Source organism: Molossus molossus, unplaced genomic scaffold (assembly GCF_014108415.1).
Source record: "Molossus molossus isolate mMolMol1 unplaced genomic scaffold, mMolMol1.p scaffold_m16_p_17, whole genome shotgun sequence".
Classification (NCBI taxonomy): domain Eukaryota; kingdom Metazoa; phylum Chordata; class Mammalia; order Chiroptera; family Molossidae; genus Molossus; species Molossus molossus.
The window spans coordinates 47,598,256-47,624,640 of NW_023425352.1; the positions used below are offsets into that span (position 1 = coordinate 47,598,256).

Genomic DNA, 26,385 nt, shown 5'->3' on the forward strand with positions numbered 1-26,385 from the left:
ACCAGAGAATGATAAATATCACAAGGGAAAGTCTTAGATCTCAGTCCACTCATTCTGCCACTTCTATACAGATATCTGTATCCATGGGAACCACAATCCTTAGCAGGAAAGTGTGCATTTCACACCAAAAGGAATAAGAATGTATTCTGGAATAGAAAAAAAAATAGAAGGAATAATGCCACTGGGAATTAAAATTCATAAGTTTAACTAGAACACTACAGTATATGTTGATCAATTTGTATGTGGCATAGATACCCAAGGAGATGAGAGATACTTTTGGTACAGGGACTAAGAGGAAAGGACGCTAATTGGAAGTAATTGATTGGGATGAACAGTCCTGACTGGATTATTCTGGTGGAAAGGTATCAGGAAGGTACCTAGCCCAGAGATGGGTGAGGCGAAAGGACCACCCTGAAAGTAAAGGTGTAGAAAGCCACTGAAAACAGTTCCTGTGTTCTCAGACATTAGTCTGTTCAGCCACTCATTTCTGAATTTGAGAAGCAGTAATTATAGGGTTTGAGGACCAAATCGGGCACTTAACTGTGTAGTCACTAACTTGCTGTGGTATAACTTGAAAACAGAATTCCTTTGAAGCTGTTAAGTGTGTAAGAATGGGCCTCTCTGTGTAGCTATGGTGGTCCTTACCCCTTAAACAGAAGTAATTTTATGGGAGACATATACTGATGCTAATAAATTAAGCTATTTGCAAAAGTCAAAAGGCACATTTAAGAATATTATATTTTCTAATATAGATTTCAGTCATGTCATAAGACAAACAGAAAGAGGAGATAAGTAACACATTGCTGTCAAAATCAATTACTTTTTTTGTGACCCATTTGAGTTATAACCCAGAAACTCTGTTAGAAAAAAACATATCTTAATCTAATAATTTTCATTTGTGATAAGTAAAAAGAAAACATTTATATGTCTCACTTTTCTTGATGAAAACCTTCCTTTTTATAATTAGAAGACTCTTTAGTGGATTATTATTTCATGGATATTTTCAAACTTATCACTCCAATTCCAGTCTAATGTTTGACAGTGATGCTGGTGACTAACCTGGATGACACTGTCCTTGTAGGTGGTTTACACCCTCTCAAGGATTTTTTTGTTTCCTCCATACATTTATTTCACTAAAAGAAAAAGGTGAGCTTTCATTAGCAGGATAAAGCAAACGTATCATCAGAAGACGCACCAATTTCTGTGATGTAATTTGAAAAGGTGTATAGATGGGCCACCAAGGTATCACTCATTAACGTTTTCCCCCTAGAGAAGAGCTTAAATATAAGTATATTTAATGCATTTATACATATTGATTTGATTCATTTCACTATGCTTTATAGTGCAAAGATTTGTTAATATGTTTGCTGCTAATTTTTTCTGTGTCGAAGCACTTCTATTATTAGCAGATTTGAATTGGACTAAATCTTGAAGTGTTGCCCACTGCAAAAATTCACTCGGGTGGACAGATGCCTTTCTCAGCTCTGTGCAGTCTGTTCTTATTACACCTTTGATTACTACAGCAGACTTGACTCCTGGGATATTTTCCAAGTTAATTTTTTAAATTAAGTTTTGTTTAATTATAAGTTGTTTACTTTGAGCTAAGCTGGAAATCTACCTACTTTGAAGAGGAGGCCTTGTTCACATATTTTGTATGGAGTCATTTCTTTTTAAAGATACAGAGGTTGTTTGGTATTTGAATAATTTCAAGTTATTTCTGTTCTTTTGGCATCTCGTGCAGCATTCTAAATTCCTTCCTGTGGCAAGCTGAGGCAGGATCAAAGGGACTTTAGATTTTCTAAATAGGACTTGTGATTCTTGAGCATATGGCTGTAGGAACTAAGATATGCCTCTACCAGAATGGTGATATCTTAAAATTTTATTTTCTCAACTAAATTATAAATTTGCATGTCTACCTAAGGAAAGGCTGTATCATAGATGTCATTCTTGTATGTCTACTCTTAGAGCAAAAAATGATGGTAGCATTTCAAGAGAAGAAACTCCTATTTTGTTTCATTTATCTAGATAGTTCTGGAACATGGGATTCTCTGAATTCCCTCCTTCTTTGCATTGCCTTCTCTTCCAGGGAGTGGACTCTGTCCAGCATAACTGCCGCAGGCCAGTGCATACTTCGAAGCAGGAAGGAGCTTATTGCTTTTACCTCCTAGGAAGTTTATGTGCTGAGCCCAGGCAACCCACATTTTTAGAATAACATCATTCATTAGAATAACAGAAAGTTAACATCCTCCCATAATTAATAGCCTAATAAATAAATGCTTTTTCTGTACCATTTTTCTCAAGATACCATGCACATCACGCTCTCAACTTTTGTTTCACACATTGTTTAACCAGACTAGTTCTCCTAATATCAGTCGGTGCTGCATGTTTAAATTTCACGTCATCAGAATAAAATGACGTCGTTGTTGAAACATCTTGTTACTGGCAATGTTGTCCACAGTGCAGCTGAACTTATAGTGTCATTTTAATAAAGTAGAATAGGGAACGCATATTTAAAATTCTGTGAATGGTAGCTCTCTGTGTGAGGCAAAGTGAAACTGAAATGCAACTTCTCCAAAGAGCTCAAGAAAGAGCATGAGAGAGCCAAGCAATGCATGGACTCAGACTATTATGAAGTTCATTATAAACTCAGCTAGGCATGAGCACAGTGATTGGACTGTGCACAGCGAGCACAGTTCAAAAACAACCTCAACGACTTTTATTGAAAAGAATGCTATTAAACATCACTCCAGTTCCATTGCCATGAGCTCGACTTCATAATTTGTGACACAATTTACACAGTTATATTGTACTCAGTGCCAAAGGTTTTTGAACTGGCCTTTTCCTTTTAATTATTGCAAACTGATACAAGTAGACTTTTAGAGTCATGCAGAACCAGTTATACTTCTGTTGGCATAATTCACTCAGGGAGATAGTCTACATGCTCCAGTTCCCCAAGTGGGTTATGACTCTTCCTCCATGTATAAATTCTGATGGACTTACTTAAACCCAACTCTCAATGTGCAAAACTGCTAAACACAATGGGACCCTAAAAGGGACATTTGTGGCATCAAAACTCATTTTAACCTTTATAATGTTAATAAATTGCTTCATTAATAATCAAGGCTGACCTTAAAAATTTAGGACATAGCTTGACTGCTCAAGCTTGATTAGTTTCTGATGTATGTTACCTTCATCAGTTAACAATAGATAGACATATAGAGATGATTATTTTTCCTGTAGCAGGAACCACACATCTTTCTCAGGTCAGGTCAAATAAAGATTTAATGGGAAAATATTTTGAGGTCTTTGGTTTTCATTGAAAACCAAGTCAAGAGCTCATGTCAATTTTTAAATTTTAAAGTAAAAGGGTGAGTGTAATCAAGCTATTACTATTAAATAAGACTTACTTGAACATACTATGTCCATCTGGTAATGAATGTAAGATATTCTCTCTGATGGGAAAGGCTGAATGGCGCCTGAAGTTTTCATTCATTCGACAAGCACACATTGATTACATATTAGGCATACAGAGATGACAGTAACATGACCCCACATATATGTTGCTCATGTTGGTTCAGCCTCCTGTGTTTTACATTACTTGTGGCTTAAACTCTAAGGGCTAATTAACTTACAGTACTAATCAAGTGTTAAATTAAAGCAGTGCGATTAGCCAGGACTTTGTAATACAGACATCAGAGTAAAATAGTGGTTTCAGTAGACATGTCTTCCTCTAAATTCACTCATGACCTGCACTGGGTGGATTTTTTTCTTTGCTGAGCCTCGTCTGATTGCTGCACACGTTTCTTCTGGCTTCTCTCTTTTTATCAAGGGCTTTTTCTCTGGAGCCTTCATTCTCCACATCACAACTGGGTGCCGGGGCCCAGCCGGGCTCTGAATGCGGATGATCTTGGTTGAGGCAATGTAAGACATTTTCACTGTTTGCACTACAGCATTCATTAAATTTTTGGCTGCTTGGATTAGGGAGGTGACGCTGTCCAACTGTAGGAGGGGAAAAAAAAATATTATTCAAGAGTGCAACCAGGAATTAAAAAGCTTTAATGTAATTGAAACTAAAATGTATCATTTTGGCTTTATACCAGAAATGAATGAGTTAATTTTCATTTTATATATATGTATAATTATCTACATTAATCTATCCATCTATCTTTGAGCATGTATTGGTCTTCTGCACAAATAGATCCATATTTTATCTTTTAAGTAGATGATATGTTAATTTTTTCTCTTGATTTTCAGTGAAATGGATTCTATATACTATTGTAAGGCCCAGATGGTCATTGCTTTCTTTGTAATGGATCTCCCTACTTGCAGGGGTGATACTGAGCTCTGTCTGTAACAGATGACCATCTACAGTAAAAGTTGTATTATGAATGAGCAATTTTATAAGAACAAGTGAAAATTATTCTTTTCAAGGAATTTATAATTTAAGATAAATATCATACACACATATGAATGTGCACATGCATGTACAGTTGTCCCTCTCCACTTCGCACTTCGACTTGCATGGCTTTACTCTCTTGTGGCTTTTTAAAATATATTCATTAAAAAGATGATCGAGACAGTGAAAATGATACAGCGCGCTCAGTTGTCTGAGTCAATTATACACCCCTGTATTACAATTAAAATTAAAATTACTGTACATATGGACTGTATGCCTATGTATTCGAGCACCCCAGGAATCCTTCAACACCAGGTGCAACTGCTAGAGTCTGGAACGGATTAACCACAATAAACGAGGGATGACTGTATACCACTTACTTTCATGAATATTTCCAAAATAATTTTATCTAAAAAGTTCTCCTTATTAAACACAGAACTTTTCTCCCTGCCTGGTGTAGCTCAGTTGGTTGGGCATCACCCTGTGCACCAAAAGTTGCTGGTTCGATTTCCATCAAGGATCATGCCCGGGGTTGTGGGCTCGATCCCCAGTAGGGGGCGTGCAGGAGGCAGCTGATAGATGTTCTGCTCTCACATCAATGTTTCTCTCTTTCTCCCTTCTTCTAAAAATCAATTTAAAAAATCTTTAAAAACAAAAAACCCACAGAACTTTTCAATGTATCATGCAATGTGTTAAAGTAGAAAAAGCCAAGGCTTAAAAGTCAAAGTTGGGTATAAATTCCAAGTCTGCTATCTGGTAAATTGGGAGAACCATTTAACTATTTTCATCTTGGTTTCCTCAGATACTAAATTGGAAAAAAAAATGCCTATTAAATTTAAATGATATGTGTAAAGAACCTAGTAGAGTGATTGCTAAAGAGTTATTATTAAATATCATTTCTTTGTTGTAAAGACTGACAAAATTGCTGAATTATGAAGACACATAAAAGAAATCTTTTCCATATGATTCTGTTTTTAACTGTTATATTGTCTGGGTTGTTAAAAAACTAATCTCAAGGAAAACTGGGGTGGCATTCCTGGAATCTTGCAAAATACCTTCGAGTTAAGCCAGGTTGGTTCATTTTTATACAAGTAGAGCCTCTTCCATGATTTTAGTTTGACAGACTGTCATCCACGACCAACTCATACCAAAAGATATGCCTTCACCACCACCTCTCTGTAATGTGTGCTGTCAGGGTGGAGACTCAAATACCAACTCTCGTTACTAAAATCCATCAGCATCTGCCTGGCCTGAGTCCTGTACCTTTGCAGTCTGCAGTCTCATCTCACATACAGAATAAATGAGTGAAGGAAAGTGGTAAACTGAGAGTATGTGCTTGGGGCAGTGGTCTTGCTGGCTGCTTCCTAAGAAAATACGTCATTAGCTCCATTATATGCGAAGCCTGAAATTCTTGAGAAGGTACAACAAAAATATGTAATTTGAATGGTAGTAATACTTGACAACTCTACATCTTTAAGTCTTTTTATTTATTGAAGCCAGAAATGTAAAATCTGTTCATTGGCAGGAATGACAAATGTTTTACAAACATTAAACAGGATTTCACGAAGCATTCATATGTATTTCAGAGGGAACTTACAGCTTCTAAATCTGTTCACAACTCCAAAGAAACTAGGCTTTAAATAGAATAAAACACTTTGTTATTAACATTACTCTATGGACAGATTGCAGGCTAAAATTTGTACTTTAGTAATTAGTAATTTTCATTAAAAACCTCCTGGAGCCCATTTAAATTCTGCAGTTGTTTCCAATCTCACCATAGGCCGAAGAAAGCTTTTTCTAAATGATGAATTAGCATGAATAGTATTGAGGATACTTGGTAAGTTTTTCTGTCAAACATGAAACTATTTTGTTTACTCTGAGGGCTCTATGTTACCAAAGTCTTCCACAGAAGGTCTTAGGGGCTGTCATTCAGGATTTCACCAGTGGTTTTGGCTTTCCTGCCCTAAAATTTACAATCTGTGTTCCTCCTTTTGACTCTTGAAGCTTGTCATGTATAGATTGTATTTCTCTCATTTCCTTTGGGTTTTTCTGTATAAATGGTATATATAAACCAGAAGTCTAGAAGGGCTGTTTAAGCGCAATGTGTGCATTAAAATGTGGAAACCAGCTTGTCTTCTTTCCTCTGTGAATCAACAAAGCCCTGTCAGCGCCACTGTGATCTCTTCTACTGGCCTCTGACAAATTCTTTTATTTTAAAATCCTGAATGGCCCTCGTAGAACTTCTCTGGGTGACTCAGAACACCCAAAGGACAAATTATCCCCCTAAGAGAGCATGAAGACCAGATCTGCAGACAGATTAGGACCATTGCTATTGGAATACTGTTATTTTGTGGGGAAAGTATAAGACATCCTTTGAGGATCTTTGGGGTCTAAGAGCTATCTATGTGTGCTAAGATGCATGACTCTGCTATTAGCCAAGTCACAGGCCACACGAACAGTGAGTGCAGACGAGCCTAGAAAACACGAATTTTGCTGGAGGCCCAAGCAGTGTCTCATACCTACTCACAGGAAATAACTGCATAGTTTTATGTCTGCAAAAAATTACGTATGTCCATTTGTATTTAAATCCTCACTCAAGGATATTTTTCCATTATGTTTAGATAGAGTGGGAGGCAGGAAGAGAAGGGGGCAGAGAGAGAGAGAGAAACATCAATGTGAGAAAGAGCAATTGGTCACCTCCCACATGACTCTGACCAGGGCCGGGGACCAAACCGAAACCTAGGAACGTGCCCTTGACTGGAATTGAACCTGCGACCCTTTGGTCCACAGGCTGATGCTCTAAATGCTGAGCCAAACTGGCCAGGGCTTATATATGTCCTTTTATTCAGGTTTACCTTCATGAAAAGTCTCTCAAGGGAAGGATTCAATAGAATTACTTCTGTGAAACCAAAGGCAGTGCGTACACTGGAGTCTCTGTGATCAGCTCACCGAACCAAGTTTTCTGAAGTTCACAATTCAGTAAATTACCCTGTGCATGACAGGGATGTTTATTTATAGGACTGGTAGAGAAACCAGACTACAAAACTCAGGTCCCAAGTTGTTGTTTTTGTTTTGTTTTGTTTTTACCATTACAAATCACTTTCATCAACTGAAAATCCTTCTAGGCAAATGCAACTTGAAATGTTGACCACCGAAGGAGCCATGTTTCCTAATATCTGGTGACAGTCCTGTCTGATCGACATGAAGTGTTCTTAATCAAGGTTTCAGTGAAAGCAGAAGGGTTTCTACGGCCTTCAGACCTCCTAAAGTTAATATGGAAATATGCATGTAGGTATATACAAGCAGTTTCCTGTTCCCCCTCTTCCTGTTCCATAAATGGGGATGAAGTTTTTCCTTTGTTTTTTTGTTTTTTAATCCTCACCCGAGGATATTTTTCCATTTTTTGTACAGATAGAGTGGGAGGGAGAGAGAGAGAGAAACATCGATGTGAAGGGATACATCGAGTAGCTGCCACCGCACGACCCAACCAGTGTCGGGGACAAACTGCAACCGAAGTACGTGCCCTTAGCGGGAACCGAACCCGGGTCTCTCCGGACCGCAGGCCAACGCTCTAACCGCTGAGCCAAACTGGCCAGGGCAAGGAGATGAAGTTTTAAGTAACTTTTCAAAGAGGATGTTGAGTAACTTTTAAACGCTTTTATACTAGATAAACCAGAGGTCTGTTCTTGTACTATAGGAAGATAGACACCCTTCCTATGTTGGTGACTTGTGCATATTCTTACAACACTGGTGTGGTTTCAAAATAACTGAGCTTGTTAGTCCATTAATAACACAATAAGCTTCTCAATATTGTCTATGTCCAAACATAAATTGGGAAGTCCTGCCTCTGGTTTATCTTTTTCTTGAGGATCTAAAGGAATACAAAGTGATTACGTGGTCAGTAAGTTAGCTCTTACTCTAAATGTAAGAGATATTTGCAAACAATCCAAATGACAACCATCTAAATAAAGTCCTACTCAATATTATCATTCTACAGGAAGCTTGGTTTATTGTATTCCATTCTCTCTTCTGTGATATGTACTCTGTGATTTCAGTTAAGCTATAGTACAAATTTGTCCAATTCTAAAAATGTTTTCAAAGGGCTCTGTTTTACTTAGAGATATGTCTACAATCCTTTGCTACAGAAAAGGAGTTTAACAACTCGAAAAGGTATTTTCTTTTTCCTCATAAAATTCCAACTTTTTATCCATGTGACTCGTATACATAGACCCTCTGGATCTTGTTACAAAAACCAACATTAAATTTCTTTATGTCAACTATGTCAAGTTGGAATATCTGCTGTAAAACCCTTGTCAAAATCTTATAATAATTACTGAGAGCCAAGAGAAATATTGAAAAAAAAAAAAATACATGCTAGTTTTTTTTATTTATTTATTTTCTGAGTTTCTCACCTGTAGTATTTCAGAACAGTAGAATATCTTCTACGACACTACTCCAACACCTACATTCTGGATACAAGACCTTCATCAGATGTGTATTTGCGTGAGGAGGATAAGCCTAAGCAAACCTTACTCCCATTGATGTGAAGCTCATTTCTGTGCACTGGGCTTTCATCTGGGGAAAGCACAGCTGCCCAGCCGTGCGAACTGCCACGCCAGCGGCTGGGACTGCCGTGGAGACAGAAGCCTGATGTTGCCTGGAAAGATGTATAACCTGTCATATAACCTTCTGGGTAAACTGATGCCAAGTGTATCCTGTTTATTCTTGTGAGTCTCACTGTTTATCTGAACTTAAAGATCCACCAGGGATCTTTTTTTTTTTTTTCTTTATTGATTTGAGAGGGAGAGACAGAATCATCAATGAGAGAGAATATTGATGGGCTGCCTCCTGCATGTCCCCCACTGGGGATCGGGCCCACAACCTGGGCATGTGCCCTGATCAGGAGTTGAACCAGCGACCTCTTGGTGCATGGGTTGACACTTAACCACTGATCCACACTGGCCAGGCAGCCACCAGGGATCTTTAAGTTACACAAATGCAATACTTGAAAGGCCAATATGTAAAGTGTGGCTCCAAGTATAACAACAACTTATTCAAACTGCTGTATCTATCGTGTGCTTTCTCTATGTTGGCACTGTTCTAACCAGTTGCCATAATGAACTCACAGTAACTCTATGAGGTAAGTACTATTCTCTCCATTTCATAGAGGAGGAAACAGAGGAACTAGGTTTGGTAGCTTGCCCAAGGCAACACAGCTATTAAATGAAAGCACTGGAAATTGATCCAAGGAATTCTGGCTCAATTACCTGGTGCCCTGCCTCTTAGTAGTATGTCTCTACCAACGTGTGTTTATTTTCAGATATTCAGTAGTTGGACCAATTGCACTAACAATATAATGTCTAAAATTTTAAAAACTGACTATGCAATAACTGCTTTGGGAAGGTTATAGAATTTTTTTTTTTTTTTTATCCTCACCCGAGGACATTTTTTTGTACAGATAGAGTGGGGAAGAGAGAGAGAGAGAGAAACATCGATGTGAAAGGGACACATCGAGTGGCTGCCACCCGCACGACCAACCAGGGCCAGGGACAAACTGCAACCAAGGCACATGCCCTTAGCGGGAACCGAACCCGGGTCTCTCTGGACCGCAGGCCAACGCTCTAACCGCTGAGCCAAACTGGCCAGGGCGGTTATAGAATTTTTATAATGCATCTGCATACTGGTACTAAGAAAAATGAGGGTATCTTACTTGGCAACACATTTTATCAGGGTGTGGTTTGATATTGTTTATACTCCATCATTTCCCAAATAGCAAGTTTTTTGCAATAGCATGTAGAAATAGTCATATCTTCTATAGGCCTCAAACTATGTAAAGGCTTTTAGATTAAGATTATTTTGTAACACAACATTTTAATAATGTGTATCTCAGTGGTTGGGATGTTAGCCCTCACATTCATGGGTTCAATTCCCATGGGTCATGGGTTCAATTCCCAGTCAAAGGCACATGCCTGGGTTGCAGGTTTGATCCCCGGCCCAGTCAGGGAACATGTGTCTCTCTCAGATTATGTTTCTTCCTCTCTCTTTCTCCCCCACCCCATTCCTTCCTCCCTTCCACTCTCTAAAAATCAATGGAAAAAAATATCCTCGGGTGAGGATTAACAACACCAAAAAGTGGATCTCAGTAAACAAATCACCAAGGCGAAGAAAAACCATAAACAAATCATAGCTTCTAGAACATGGAATTGCATCACATTCATTTCATCTTTAAAATGTGTCCTTGTGTAAATACAGACCAAACTTTTTTCATATCCCCGAACGAAATAAAGTCAATCTGTTCACCTTGGCTTTACAATAGAAATCGGGATTTGGTCCCCTGACACTGGGGTTTCTGTTTAACCCTTACTTAGCTTTGAAGTTCTCAAACTATTTGGAAACAAGATTAGCATAGGCAGTGTGAAAGGTCATTCATTATGTATATGTGCTGATAGATTACAAGCGACAGCATATGCAGCTAAAAAATCCTAAATATTTGTATAGTCTCTAAGTCATAGGTACCATTTTCATCTTTATATCTATGTGACAATTGTAGCAGCACACCACAGGGAATGCTTAAATATGTATTTGTTAGCAAAAATACATCATTTAAATCAGTATGTTTTTATTATCCACCTTGAATGTCTAATAGGGATCTAATTTTATCCCAATACTTGATTAACACATTCTTTGGTTTCTAAACAGATTTTTAGAAGAAATGGCCTATATTAAAAGCATTCAGATTTGTCCATACTTGGTCAATTTTTTAAATACATACATTCTTTTAAATTTTAGATATTCTTGTATGAAGGTTATAAGTAGTAAGTGAAATGCCACTGTGGTTTTAAGCTTCTTTTCTCTGATTACTAGTGATGCTGAATATGTTAGGATACTTAGTAAACATTCACATATCATTTGTAATAAAATATTTGTTAAAATATTGGACTGTCTTCTTCTACAAATCCTTTGCCAGATATATGTATTACAAATATTTCTCTGAGCCTCTGATTTTTATTATTTTTTAAAATTATTTTTATTAATTTGTTTTTGTTACAGATATTTCTCCTTTTCCCCCATTGACACCCTCCTCCCCATCCTCAGCTTTGTTGTCTATGTCCATTGGTTATGCATACATGCATATAAGTTCTGTAGATTTTTATTTTCTTAACTGAGTCTTTCAAAAAGCACAAGTTTTTAAATGTAAGAAAATCCAATTTATTGATATTTTTCTTTTATAGTTACTAATATTTGTTTTGTCCTATGCAAAAATGTTTAGCTACAAGTTTACCAAGATTTGCTTTATGTTTTCTTCTAGATGTTTTAGATTTATGTTTAAAATTATGGGCAACTTTATATTGATTTTTATTTATAGAGTGATGTAAAGTACATATTTTTCACATAGATATCCAGTTGTCCAAACACCATTTGGTGAAAATACTTTTATTTTCCTTTTAAATGACCTTGGAACTACTGTGAAAATTAAAATGACCATGTATATATGGGTCTATTTCTGGACTTCCAATTCTGTTCCATTTCCATGCTTTCCTTTATGCCAGTACCATACTATCTTGAACATTAAAACTTTCTATTATGTTTTTTTAATTAAAATACATTCAATATAAATTTGATCTTCTTCTGAACAATTGATTTGACTATTCTAGATCATTCGTATTTCTATATAATTTATAGATCAGCTTGATAAATTTTATAAAAATGCTTGTGGGTATGTTGATAGGGATTATATTTAATATATCGAGCAATCTGGATAGAAATGAAACGTAACAATACTTTCAATCTATGAACATAGATTTCTATTTCTTTAATATTTAATTTCTTTCAACAAGAGTTTATAGTTTTCAGTGTAAACATCTTGTATATATGATAAGGTTTATTCTAAATATTTTGGTTTTGATGCTACTGTAAAAGTTATTTCTAAAATTTTATTATTTTCTTTTTCATTATTAATATACAGAAATACAACTGATTTTTCTTTGTATTTTAGTCTTATTTCTTGCAACACTTATAGAGTCAACAAATTGTCTCCAGGAAGAACTCTAGGGTGAAGGTAGGGCTCACCTTGTTTGTTTTCTTTCTCTCTGGGATTACAATATTCTAATATTTATTGTCTAGTATTTGAGAGTAGTTGTAATCGATATTTCTTTTTTTTTTTTTTTTTTTTATCCTCACCCGAGGATATTTTTTCTTTTTTGTACAGATAGAGTGGGAGGGAGAGAGAGGAAGGGAGAGAGAGAGAAACATCGACGTGAAGGGACACATCGAGTGGCTGCCACCCGCACGACCAACCAGGGCCGGGGACAAACTGCAACCGAAGTACGTGCCCTTAGCGGGAACCGAACCCGGGTCTCTCCGGACCGCAGGCCGACGCTCTAACCGCTGAGCCAAACTGGCCAGGGCTGTAATCGATATTTCTTTCAGTGCTGGGGTTGCTCGTGGTAGCAAGGAAAGTCCAGTCTTGGTTACTACAATATGATAGGAAGCAAAAGTCCAGTTTTGTCCATTTAAAAAATGTATATAGCTTACATTATATTGTTGGGTTCAGAGATTTGTAATTGTGTTACAGTCTTTTTTCAAAAGACGTCTTCATCACTGTGAAAGGCTCATTTTTATGCCTCATAATTCTATTTGCCTTAAATTCTACTTTGCATGTTATAGCATAAATGAATTAGCCATCTTTTTTTATTGGTGATTGAGGAGCATATTATTTTCAATCTTTTACTTGTCCCTATATTTAAAATGTGTCTCTTTTAAAATATATTCTTTATTCTAATCTTTTTTATTTTTATATTTTCTATTTCTTTTGGACTCATGAAATATATTATCCAATTGTCCTTCCTTAGTACCTCCTCAGTTATATTTACATTTTAACTTCTTTTGGTTACTCTAAAGATTAAAATATACTTTTTGATTTACTAAGGTTTACTATAAAATACTACTATTTTCCAATAATGCTAGAATCATAGAAAATTAAAATTGTACTTATTTCAGTTTTTACCATATTGTCATGAATTTTAATTATAAACATTTTCAGTGCAATAGGGCAATTGTAATATTACTTTGTACAGTCAGCAATTATTTCTATTTCTCACATATATGCATTTTTTCTATTGCATTTACATGTTTCCATTTTGAAAAAAAAAAATTCCTTCTGCCTAAATAACTCCCTTGAGAATGCCTGATGATGAGAAATCCCCTCAGTTTTTATTTTTCTGCGAGGATCTTATTGCAGCTTTATTTCTGAAAGATGTTATTGTTAGTGATAGAATTCTAGATTGTCATCTTCAAGCTTCCATTATTTCTTTAGAAAAGTCAGTCATAAGTTTTCATGAATCTCCTTTGAAGGAAACAAGTCTTCTCTGGCTGCTCTTAAGATTTTTGCAGACTTTTTTAATCAGCAGTTTGACCATGATGTACTTAGTTCTCTGACTTTATTCTTTTATATCAAGCTTTGTATCTACTGAGCCTCTTGAATTTTTGAGTTGATCTCCTTTCAGTTAGGGAAAAATCTGAGCAATTAACTTTAGGCGGTTATTTCTTTGAATATTGTTTTTGTCTTTGTCTTCCTTCTACCTTAGGAAGTCCAAACACATGCATGTTAAATATTTTGTGCTTATTCCACGGGTCTCTTATCTGGATTTCTAGCTGTTGCTGGAGCCACTGGTTTATCAACCCACTACATTCTACCCAGAAATAAAAGATTTTTCATTTCAGTGGACATTTATAGTCATTATTATTTATAAATTCTTAATATTAAACACTATCAAACACCTTTTCTTCTAAAACCTGGTTTCACGTAAACCTAGTCTAGTTTATCCATTTACCTCTCAGCTTGCTCCGTGTAGAATTTCCTTTGTAGGATATCTTCTCCAAATGTACCTTAAATATTTGGGTTTTAAGTGTTCTCTGTCTATTTGTTTTTTTCTTAGTCTAAACCTCCTAACAGACTCACAAGGCTATAATTACAGTTGTTTTGCTAATAATTATGATTCTCAAACTTTCCCTATTACCTGAGCTCTAAAAATCCTCTCTCAGTTAAGACAGCATTAACCAGTCAGTCACATGAGCAAAACTAAAAATCATCTTTGACTCACCATTCTGCTTTACCAAAATGCATTAGCCAGTCACCAAGGCCCTTCAGTCTAACCCTATCAATCCTTCCTCCTTGACTATCACCACTCTGGGGCAGGTCATGACCGGCTCTGCCTTGGACAACTGCAGTACGTTTCTGGGCTCTGCTTCTGAATTTTTGCTCCTCTCTGGACCCACACCCTATAATAATGCAAAAATTATCTCCAAAAAATTCATTTGTTTTATAATACACTGATGGATTTTTCACTGAACTTTAAAATGTATCTTCATTCTAAACTTACAGATTGCAAAGCCCTAACTAAGATCTTGCCTCTTCCTACTTAAGCCAACTTTATTTCTTGCTTTCAGATCATGTGGACCAATCATATAATGTAACTAAACTAAAATGTTTTCGTTTGTAAATATGCCACATAAATCTTCTCACCTTCAAGCCAGTTCCTCTGCCTGGAAATAACCTCCTTCCCGTTTCATCAGGGAACCTCCTCTTCTTTCCGTAGGTCCCACATTAATAATGTCACTTTCTCAGGGAAGTGTTCATGATCCCAAAACTAGGCCAGATTGTCTTTTCATATATTATTATAGCAGTCTGTGTTTCGTCTAACATTAGAGTCATTTTAAGGCATTAAGATCCATGTAGAAGAGAAAATACTACCTTTTTCATGCTGTATAATTACTTGAGACATGTACAGGAGATATTTGACACAGAAATAAATTACTTGAAATAATATTAATAATATTTAAGTCAGAGAACTAGAAGTACAGATCCATATGCAAAATATTTTCAAGATGGACAATCTCAATTATGCTTTTCTAATCTGCCCCAAAACAATATTGCCCAGATATCTATATATCCAAGCTCCATAAACAAAGTTTTTGGCATCTAGGAATGGCACAAAAATCCATGATCAAATGATGCTTCTCAATATTTATGTTTAAAACTCGGAGTATAAATCTGTTGCAAGAAATGTTTACCAGACACTTCCAAATTCCCACATTTAAATTAATATCCCTCTTAATGATTGTAATGTAATATATCAGTATAATATATCTATTAGCCCAAGACTAAAACTTGAGTTTTATAGTAAATAACCTATATTTGTACCCCAATTTTACCATATTCTAGATTTGCAGTCTGGGAAAAAATTAATTAGCTTCTCTGAGGTTCTGTTTCCTTTTAGCATAACTACAATTAAAATACATTTCAAACCCTGGCTGGTTTGGTTCAGCGGTTAGAGTGTCGACCTGCGGTCCGGAGAGACCCGGGTTCGGTTCCTGCTAAGGGCACGTACTTCGGTTGCAGTTTGTCCCCGGCCCTGGTTGGTCACGCGGGTGGCAGCCACTCGATGTGTCCCTTCACGTCGATGTTTCTCTCTCTCTCTCCCTTCCTCTCTCTCCCTCCCACTCTATCTGTACAAAAAATGGAAAAATATCCTCGGGTGAGGATAAAAAAAATATATATATTTCAAGCCCTGGCCAGTTTGGCTCAGTGGTTAGAGCATTGGCCTGTGGTCCAGAGAGACCCGGGTGTGGTTCCCGCTAAGGGCATGTGCCTTGGTTGCAGTTTGTCCCCGGCCCTGGTTGGGTCATGCGGGTGGCAGCCACTCAATGTGCCCCTTTCACATCGATGTTTCTCTCTCTCTCTCTCTCCCTCCCACTCTATCTGAACAAAAAACAAAAGAATGTCAATGGGTGAGGATAAAAAAAAAAAAAAAATACATTTCAAGCCCAGCCAGTGTGGCTCAGTGGTTGAGCATTGATCCATGTACCAAGAGGTTGCCATATTGATTCCCGGTCAGGGCACATGCCCAAGTTGTGGGCCTGATCCCCAGTTGGGGGGCATGCAGGAGGTGGCCAATCAATGTTCTCTCTCATCGATCTTTCTAACTCTCTCTCCCTCTCCCTTTCCCTTCCTCTCTCCCTAAAAATCAATAAAGAAAAAAAATACATTTCAGGGTTGGTTATTAGGATTAAGTGCTATCACACAACACACTTAGCTAGGGTTTTACACATACATGTCTAAATGCACATAATAAAGCTGTGGTTTTTTATAAGCTTATATGGTGAACTGGCTAATAATATGACAGAAATTAGAGGTTTTGTTTGTTTGTTTGTTTGTTTTTTTAAGAGAGAGAGGAAGGGAGAGATAGAAAGATTAATCAGCTGCCTCCTGCACGGCCCCTACTGTGGATCAAGTCCACAACCTGCGCATGTGCCCTGGCCAGGCAGAGAATTTAAAGATTTTAATAGAATAAAAATGAAAACAAATTCTACTTATGTTTTAAAAGCCACGAACAGCACAAGAACATTTCTTGACACTGAGAGGTGAGGGGTAAATACTGCAACTCTTCCCCCTACACACACACACATACAGAGTTGACACATTTCTCAAGTCCAGCTCTGCTCAGCATAATTCTTTTAGTGAGTTTATCAGTCAGGATTCAGTGAGGAAAGTAGAAACTGTTTCAGGTGCTTCAAATAGTCACGTTAATGTAGGAAGTTGACGACAGCGAGGCACCCATCAGCATGCACCGATGCCATTCCTCGTCCTGGAGGAGATGGAAAGGACGAAGCCACAGCAAGCAGCTGGAACATCGGTTACACCGGCTGAAAACCAGTCGTCAGAGAATCTGCGATGGGCGATGGTTCTGAGAGCAGAGGAACTGTGACGGGCAGCGTGAGAGTTTTACATAAGCAAGCACATGCCCCTCGGTTTCCGCAAGTCATGGTTTTTTTTTCATGAAATCTCACAGCACTTTCCTTACTGCAGTGGTGATTATAATAGTGTATGCCTGTGAGAAAGTTCACATGCTCTCCAGTCAATCATGGAAATGTTTACATAGAATCAAGTAGTTATTTTTTCCTACCTCTGTTCTTGGTAAAATAAAATATGATGGAGTGACAGCTTCTTTAGCTCTCAAGGCTTTCATACACTTAAGTTCTTTAAAATAGCTGTCACACATGCCTATGCTTCTGCAGACAAATTTTGGTCTTTTGTTGGGGAAATAGGGGCTACAAGAGTATGGGGGCTGGTGGTGGTACATAAATAAACTAAGTTATTATGTACAAGGTGGGGCAAAAGAAGGTTTACAGTTGTATGTGAAACAGAGTTTGTTTATTCTTGTATTAATTTACATATAAACAACTGTAAACCTACTTTTGCTCCACCCTGTACATAAACATATTCATTGTACATACTTATATACAGAATGTGTTTTTTCTAATTTTAAGTAAAACATCAGCTCCCCTGTTGTTGTGAAGTACATCTGAAATTCTGCCTCATGTAAATTTCCTATATAACCCAGTTTTTCCGGAGTCTTTGACCATGGATTATCATGACACAATAAAACATAGCATTGGTCTCTTTCTAAATTAAAAACTGAATCTCACAATTATCTATAAAGTAAGATCTGAAAACATGACTAGATTTAGACAAATGTAACAACAAAATCTATGCTAAAACCTGCCAGTTTTCTAGACTCCTGTGTGTTATATTAATGTCATATGCTTCCCAGAGTCTCATTCCATTGGTAGATCGGGGTGCTTTTCCAGCCCCATATCTGCTTTGGCCTACAGACATTACCATTATGTATGGTGTCGGTGGTTTAAATCTGGGCTAAGAAGCAGCATTACCTTATACCATTGCTGTTTCATCCACACACTGGGAGGAAAGGGCAGCAGGTAACAAGACAGAACAGTAGCTTCAAAAATGATTCCAGGAGAAGCCTGGAACAATAGAACGCCGTTATCTCAGCTGTGAGGCATGGAATATGTCAGGTGTAAAAATTGCACCTTGCGGAAAACAAAGTGTCTTTAAAGCGACTGTCTTCTGTTTATCTGAGCTTCACAAACTTTATATTTGAGTAAATATTAGAGGTTGAAAAGTGTCTACAATGAGGAAATACGGAAAAGTTCTGTTCTTGAATTTAGTCTCTTATCAAATCAGAAATCTCTCGCATCCTGCCCAGTGTGTCTTATAAAACACAGAACAATCTTCCAGAGTCTTCCTATAGATAAGCACAGCTGTCTCCTAGTTGAGAGGATGAGATCCAGACATATTTCAGAGCAGCTGGTTGTTGCTCTCCCAGCTGCTTAGAAAATGGGAAACTTTATTGGCAGCAAGCCCAAACCTCAAAACAGTAGGTGTTTCAACTAACCCCCCAGGCACTGGTCTCAGCAGGCAGTAAAAGCATGAAGCCACGTGTGGTTTTTAATCACTGTGATTTCAGCCTTTGTGTGAATTTAAAGGATAAAGCCCACTCCCTGGGTGACTTTATAGGTATGTTGTGTGTTGAGAGGAGAGAAAAGAAAGAGCAGAGTCATTAAAAATATGGACTCTGGAGACGACCTAAATGAAAAATAATTCTCTAAGGCACAGTTTCCCTTTGTAAAATGGAAAATCAACAACATTACCTGATGGGACTGCCAGAGGTACAGATGAAGTATGTAGCACAAAGTATTGTATGCACACGGACTCACTGTCATTACTGTGATTATCAAGGTTTTGACTACATTCCTTTGCCACTGGGCACTGCAGAACTAAAAGGATGACGAAAGATGAGGTTGTACCAACGGTCTCCATTTTGTAAACTTGTGTCAAAGTCACAGGCTTTGAAATATTTTCTATAATCCTAGTAACAACCCTGTGAGGTACATCTTATTTTTCCAATAGGTCAGATAAGGTGTCTAAGAATGGTGACTCGGCAAATTTCAGGGCCTGGCCAATGGTCACAGAGGCAGTGAGCAGTGACCCTGGGATGAAACTGAAACCTCTGTAACTTCAGATCCCTGCTCTCTCATCCATCTTGTGTTGCTTCTCTCCCAAGAAAAGAAAATGCTTTGTGATTCAGTGAAGTCTCTCACTTAGTATGGTTTTGCTCAGGCTGAGATCTCCCAACCCATTCTTCCTCTTCTACCTCAGCTATTCTGCACTGTTATATTCCTCCTCTTTACTTGGGGAGTTTTTTTCTTAACTCAACATTTAACTCTGTTAATCATCTCCACTCAGTCTAGACCTTGTCCTCCAAAAACATGTGCCAAATGTGACCGCGCAGTAGCTCCCCTATTACAACGTAATTGTTTTTTTGTGATAAAAACTCTTAATTTATAGTTAAATCTGTATATTTGAGGACTCTGATTTTTAAGCATTTATTGCATGCTAAGCAATGGGCTGAGAGTCACTGGTATGGGTGTTTTTCCCACTTTAGATGCCCAGGGTTTTCTATTTTTAACCTCACCATTCAATTTAAATATTTATGGACCCAAGAAAGGCAACAATGTAATGCAATAATACAGTGGTCACACAGAGAGAAGAGGGTTGTCCTCTAGATCAAAGCTTTTTGACCTCCAGGGAGACATGGTATATTTCAGTTAGTGGTGACATGTGTCACAGGGTCCATAATTTGGTGGTAAAAATAATAGTTCAAATACTAAAGTTGGAGAATGATTTACTGTTTTCCCACAAATTACAGTGATTTCAAGGTTATCCCTCTAATTATATCCTTTCACTCATATGCAGTGCGATATACTTCCTGGAGTGGGAAAGAAACGAGGAGAGCTAAAACTAGTTCCCTAGCAATCGATCTAGAAGCACATTTTATCAATACAATGTTCAGCGAAGGAGGCCTGCTCGTAAGAAATATGTTCTGCCTCAGAATGTGCATCATGACAGAAAAACTAAAACAAAAATAAAAATGTTTGAGATATTCTTCTCTAGGAACTGAAGACCGAGACTAAGCAGGTTATTCTCCTTCAAAGATGTTCCCCATAACAACCATATGAAATAGCAATACAGCTATTTTAATAAGAACCAAGACTTGAGGTCTGCGTTATTTTTAGTAATCTCTATTTTACATGTTTAGTAAGTATTCAATCCTTATTGGTTCATGTTCCACAATGCCTTTTGTGGCAACCACTAGTGGTTGAGTATCCAGTAGCAATTTCCCCATTCCTCCTTGACAATTAAACACTGATTTTGTTCAGAAATTTACCCAACCTTGAGGGATTAATTGTGATTAGTCTATTATCCTTTATGATGGACTAATCTAGAGGTGTTTCACGTGACCCTGTCCTGACAAAGTGGGAGGGAAATGTCTCCTGGGTTGGATCAGAGAAAGATTATTTTTATAATGAACAATCATGTAATATAAAGAGAAGTTTAATTCTTTTATTTCTTAAAAGGCAGTTGTATAAAAACATGAAATTTGGAGTTGCTGCTTCCGTACTGAACTTATAAGGGATCACAAGATTTAGATGATGGTGGAGTGAAATATGGGAAGAATCCAAGTTTAATGATATTATTATACCTTTGAACAACCACTATCTGGACTTATTATGGTTTAAATCACTACAATCAAAAGCATTCTTCTTTTTAAATCCTGTTGCTATTTCTCTGTGCCCAGCCCAAAATGGTTCAGATGAAGGTGATGTCATCAGTCTCCTAGCCGGTATTCCACATCCCAACCATCTTGGAAACATTGGTTATCTTTACTTCAGCATTATTTGTTCAAGAACATAAAGACACTCCTTACAATGGGTTTCATACAATGGGTACTCAGTTTTGTGTTGACAACTTCTTGATCGTCTAGATCATGGATTTACTCAGTATGACCACTCCATTTGCTGTTGCTCACCTAGACCTAGTTCATCCTGTCTCCACAATTTGAATCCCAAACTATCTTACCTATGGAGCCACACCACACTCATCTATTTCCAACTCTAAAAATCCACATTTTAAAGCAATTCATAACTTCAACTAAAGCAGTGGCTATAGGTATGCCTCCAATCAACATGGTATTGAGTTTTGTTCAACAACACTCTGAGAAAGAAACATAAAAACATAGGCAGAAAAGTCACTAAAAAAGGAGAGGATACAAATTCTGGGAGAATGGAAAGGGGCCAAAGCACAATGTTGCATTGAGGAACAAAGGCAAGCTCACCTGTCAGTGAAAAGAGCTTCCATCCGAGGGGATCACCTTGTGTAAACATTGATTGGGAACCAATAAAAGATAATCATTTATTTTAAGAGCTGTGTGGCTTTTAGAGCAGAAACTGAGGCCTAGTGTTGCAGATCAGGAAATCTCACCACCTAATAGCATCACTGAGAGGGAAGAGACTGCTGGTAGCAATGCCAGAGAGTTATACGGTTTTTTGAGCACCTATGAATACCCATCCTGTACATTCCCATAAGCAACTTAAGTCACAAGAGTTGTACAAGCCAGGGAAATTTGAGTTATTCCTGTCAATATAATACCCTATGTATAACACTTGAGTTGTTCAGGCCTAGAAAATTCTGATTACAACACTAATCTTTTGTCCTAAGAATATATCTTTAAACATATTTTCTGTTCTTCAAAAAAAAAAAAAAATCTACCATTCAAAGGAAGAATAAAGTTTTTTGGTTTTTTTTTTTGCAAGGGTATGATAAAATGCATTTTTCTAGGTTCCCTTTACTTTCAGGATTCTCAGGAATGAATCTATCAATTCTATGAAGATCATTTATACTAACTTGCATTTATATTTCATTTCATGGTTCTGCTTATAATCATGCCATGTTTCTGAATCATTCTCTCTTAAGATATCTGGTAAATATGCCTGCTTGTGTTGAAGTAATCAGAAAAGTGACAGAGTAACTTCTCTTGTGCTAGAACTTTTGCTAATTGAACATGCTTGTTTTTCCCTTTATAGAATTGTTATTCAAAATGTTATTGCGAAAGGAGAAACATCTGTAACAAAAATAAATAAATTAAAAAATGTTATTGCGTGTAAGGAAAGCCTCCTTAGCAATGCTATAGACAGTGTAAAGTAATGTTAAATGTACTTGATGCTAATACTTCATAGTTTTTAGTTATTTTGTCCTTTTAGCTCAATAACATAGCAATAAGATAGCACTATATGTTGGGTTTATCTCTGGGTCATGGGCACCGTCCATTCTAACTTATGGAAAAGGTTCTGAATTGAACAGAGAATCTGAGGGAAATCGTCACTGGGTGAACTTTTATGGGTAATAGAAAATCAAGTTATAATTCAGCCTTCATAAATGCATATCTTATTGGAACTGACCAAGATGTAAGGTGGGTTGTGGAACAGACAGGAGTATAGATAATACAATTTTACAACACAAAAATAAAATATCAGCCCTGCTTCTTTGTCCAGATACCTGATATATCTTGGCCCCAGGCTTTACAATTTATTGTCCAAAATTCACCAGATAAGTCAAATGATTATGTCCAGTTTTCTCATGACAACAATAAAACTTTGTTTAAAGCATTTACAACTAGATTTAGAAGGGAGACTACTCAAGTTGTTCAAATCTAGGTTCAGTAATAACTAAATGTTGATTAGTATTATTAATGTATTTACATAGCTCTTAATACCTGGGATTAATACAGTCAGAGTACAGATGTGTACTATACATGTCAGAAATATTTTGGTCAAAAAACTATTTCAAATATATACAAATTATGTAAACCAAACTTACTCATTAAACAATAAAGTAGTTGTTTTAACATCGTGAAAGGGACTATATCTAGGGATTTCTGATGCCATCATACTATTTTGAATGTCCTGCTTCTCTCATTTGGATCAGTAGAAGTATGCATCATTTCTTGGACATGACTGTGACTTCAATGAACACTTATAGTATATGGAAGCATTCTGTATCTCTACCTTCAGCCCTGACATCTCTGTTGGGTTCCATTCTCATATCTCCGATTACAACTTGGATGTTTACATATGGATGTGTTTTAATAACCACAAATACAACCCTAAGTACAACACCTAAATCCCCCTATTATCACTAGGTAGACAGAATAATGGTTAACAGTGATTAGACCATATGTTTTAGAAGAAAGAGCCTATGCTTAAAACTTATATCTGCCACTTCTTAACTGAATAAATTCAGATGATTAATCTCTGTGCCTCAGTTTCTCATCTGAAAAACAGGTATAATAATTGGATCTAATAAAGTTGACATGAGAATTTAAAAAGTTATATATTGTGGATGTGTATATATATGTATATTTGTATACATATATATGTATGTATATATTAAACACAATGAATAATACTGGGCACAGAGCATGCACTATATATAAATGTTTAACTACTAATATAGCCCCCAAATTTGTGTCTGTTCTGCTCATAGTCAACAAAATGTATTCATTCTATCTCCTAAATCTCTTAAATTTAAACCTCCTTCTTAGAATTTACATTCACTTCATTAATTCAAGGTCCCTGTTATGTGAACCATTGAAATAGTCTCCTATTAATCCCCTAGAGTTACCCCCCTTCTGTAATGTACCTTCCAAACTGTATACAGAACTCTCTCATTAAATATAATTCTGATAATTATTCTCCTGTTGTACAAACTTCAATGCAGGATAAATAACCACAGAATAAAGTCACGAGTATAGAGCCTGTCATTCTCAAATAACTTTGCCAACCTTATTCTTAACCAATCCAACCATTTACAGGTTTTTTTTTTTGGGGGGGGGGGTTCATAGCATAAAATGAAAACCATGCCCCTGTACCTTTGTGGATGTCTGCCTCTATTCCAAGAGTTTCTCTTGAATTGATACTTATTCTTTAAGATTCAGGCGGATTATGCCCATAATTATCTAGTGAGATGGGCATCATTTCCCCCACCCTACTCTCCCCTTTTGGGTGGAGACTAGCAATAATGTTTTTGTGTCTTTACTCTACTCTGCACATATTTTTGCTGTAGCCTTTGCCACAGTGAACTGCTATTACTTGCCCTGATCCTCACTGAGAAAACAGAGATAAGAAACTAAAGACGTAGGATAATTCAAACTCTAATTTTATTTGGTGGTTGGCTTCCATTTAAGTGGTAATTACATTTTTTAAAGGCCCTAGAGACATGACTATTATTTATTTGATTACGTGGATCTAATAAATCACGACACTCTGCAAGCATGTTTACCCTGCTAGAAGAACCAAAATAAGGAGTGGAAGAGAAATTCTTGTTTAACCAAAGCAGGTTCAGATTTACTGGTATCAAAAGAAAACACATGTATGGGATTTTTTTTTTTTTAAATCCTCAACAGAGGATATTTTTACATTGACTTTTAGATAGGGTGGGAGGAAGGGAGAGAGAGAGACAGAGACAGACATTGATGTGAGAGAGACAAGAGCAATTGGTTGCCTCCCACAAGACCCTGACCAGGGCTAGGGATAGAATCTGCAACCCAGGTATGTGCCCTTGACCAGAAATTGAACACTTAACCCTTCCATCCATGGGCCAACTCTCTAATGACTGAGCCACACTGGCTGTGCTAAAACTAAGAACACTTCATAGAAGGAGGGATGCTAATTAAAATTCTTTCAAGGAATTTAAAAAAATTTTAAGGTAAACAATGTCCTTGAGCAGTCTCAGTAAGAATGCTATAGTTAAGGTAATAAAATTATCCCTGGGGTGAGCTTAGAAAATGAATAACCCTCTGAATTTAGTTGAATGCTATGTTCTGGAGTATTTGACTTCATTAAAACTGGAATCTGAATGCTCCGTTCCACTTTCCTGACTTTGATACTTAAATATGCTTCATAAACCATCTGAAATCAAAGTACATGAGTAAGTCTGTGTTTAACTAATGGCACCAGGAAGAACATACATAATTACTTCTGTATTCCTCAGCAGAATTTGGTTCTCCCTTCTATGACAGAGAGATGATGTAAAACATGACTCATGTCCTAAAATGACTGGTCACCTCGATAACCTTGAGACTGTTTGTTGGAACTAACTAGGTAGTAAGATGATTAGAGGGGTCAGTAAAGGCTCAACAGAAGCAAGTTTGATTTATAACCTTTCTCATCTATGACTTTTCCAAAGGTTTCATCTAATGACTTTCCTGGACCCCAGCCCTGAATCTATTTAACCTATGTGGCTGGGTCCAACGTATCCTAACCTTTTAGGTCTTGCTCCACCCCAGAACCTAGAACCAGTGCTGTACAAACACAGGGGCTAAGAAGGCATCATTGCTAGGGAGCTCACTGGGTTGGCATTGCGTTGCTTTCCCTGCCAGCCTGTTACTAACTTCGCCCCTTAGATTCCTCATAACTGTGCTCTGATTTCTGATCTGTAGCTAGAAGCCAACATAGAATAGTAGAAAGACATTTCTAACCAGAGGTCAAGAGACCAAGTGCTTATGTTCACTATATCTACTGAATAATTTTATCCTCATTACTTTACTCTTCTGAGCTCAAATGTCTTTGTGCAGTATGTGGTTGGACTGGATGACTTATAAGTTGTCATCTAGTTTAACAATGCTAAGCTTGAATTATGACCTTTTTCTCTAGGCCCGCCCACAGGCACTTGAAAATCACAAAAGGTTGTATCCATGACTAGATTCTTTCCCTTAAATTCTGTTCTCCCCATACTTAGTTTCTTGGTACATGAGGATTATCTGCCTAACCACATGTTATAAACTAAATTTTGTCCCCTCAGAATTAATATGTTGAAGCTCTTACAATGTGACTATATCTATGGATAAAATATTTAGGATATAATTAAGATTAAATAAGGGAGTTGTGATCCCAGATGTTGACACAGGAGTCTCCTGAACTCACCTGCTTCCACAGACACACCAAATCTATAGCTACACATAGAGCAATTCCCTCTGAAAGAAATCCAGACACTAGCTGAGCAATTCCTACGTACTGCTGAATGAGAAAATACACATCAAAATGCATAGGAAAGGCTGAGACACTCTCATCATAAACCACACCCCTAACACAGACACACAATCCGGAGGAACCACACAACTCACAGCTTCTCCCTGAGGAGTAAAATTTTTAGCTCCAGTATCTACTGCCCCAACTTTTAAGACAGCATAAAAAGGTATTCAGCATCACTAATCATGGAAGTGGTTATCAAA

At 37.1% G+C, this 26,385-nt stretch overlaps 1 protein-coding gene across 1 annotated transcript in view; it reads right to left on the minus strand.

Moving 5' to 3' along the window:
• Window positions 1–3,364: 3,364 nt before the first annotated feature.
• The window catches only part of CTNNA3 (catenin alpha 3), a 1,555,380-nt gene continuing 1,532,359 nt past the window's right edge, over window positions 3,365–26,385 (minus strand). The window contains exon 18 of the mRNA XM_036264901.1: window positions 3,365–3,999. Within this exon, the coding sequence (XP_036120794.1) occupies window positions 3,712–3,999 (288 nt within the window). The 3' untranslated portion in view covers window positions 3,365–3,711. The remainder of the gene's footprint in view (window positions 4,000–26,385) is intronic.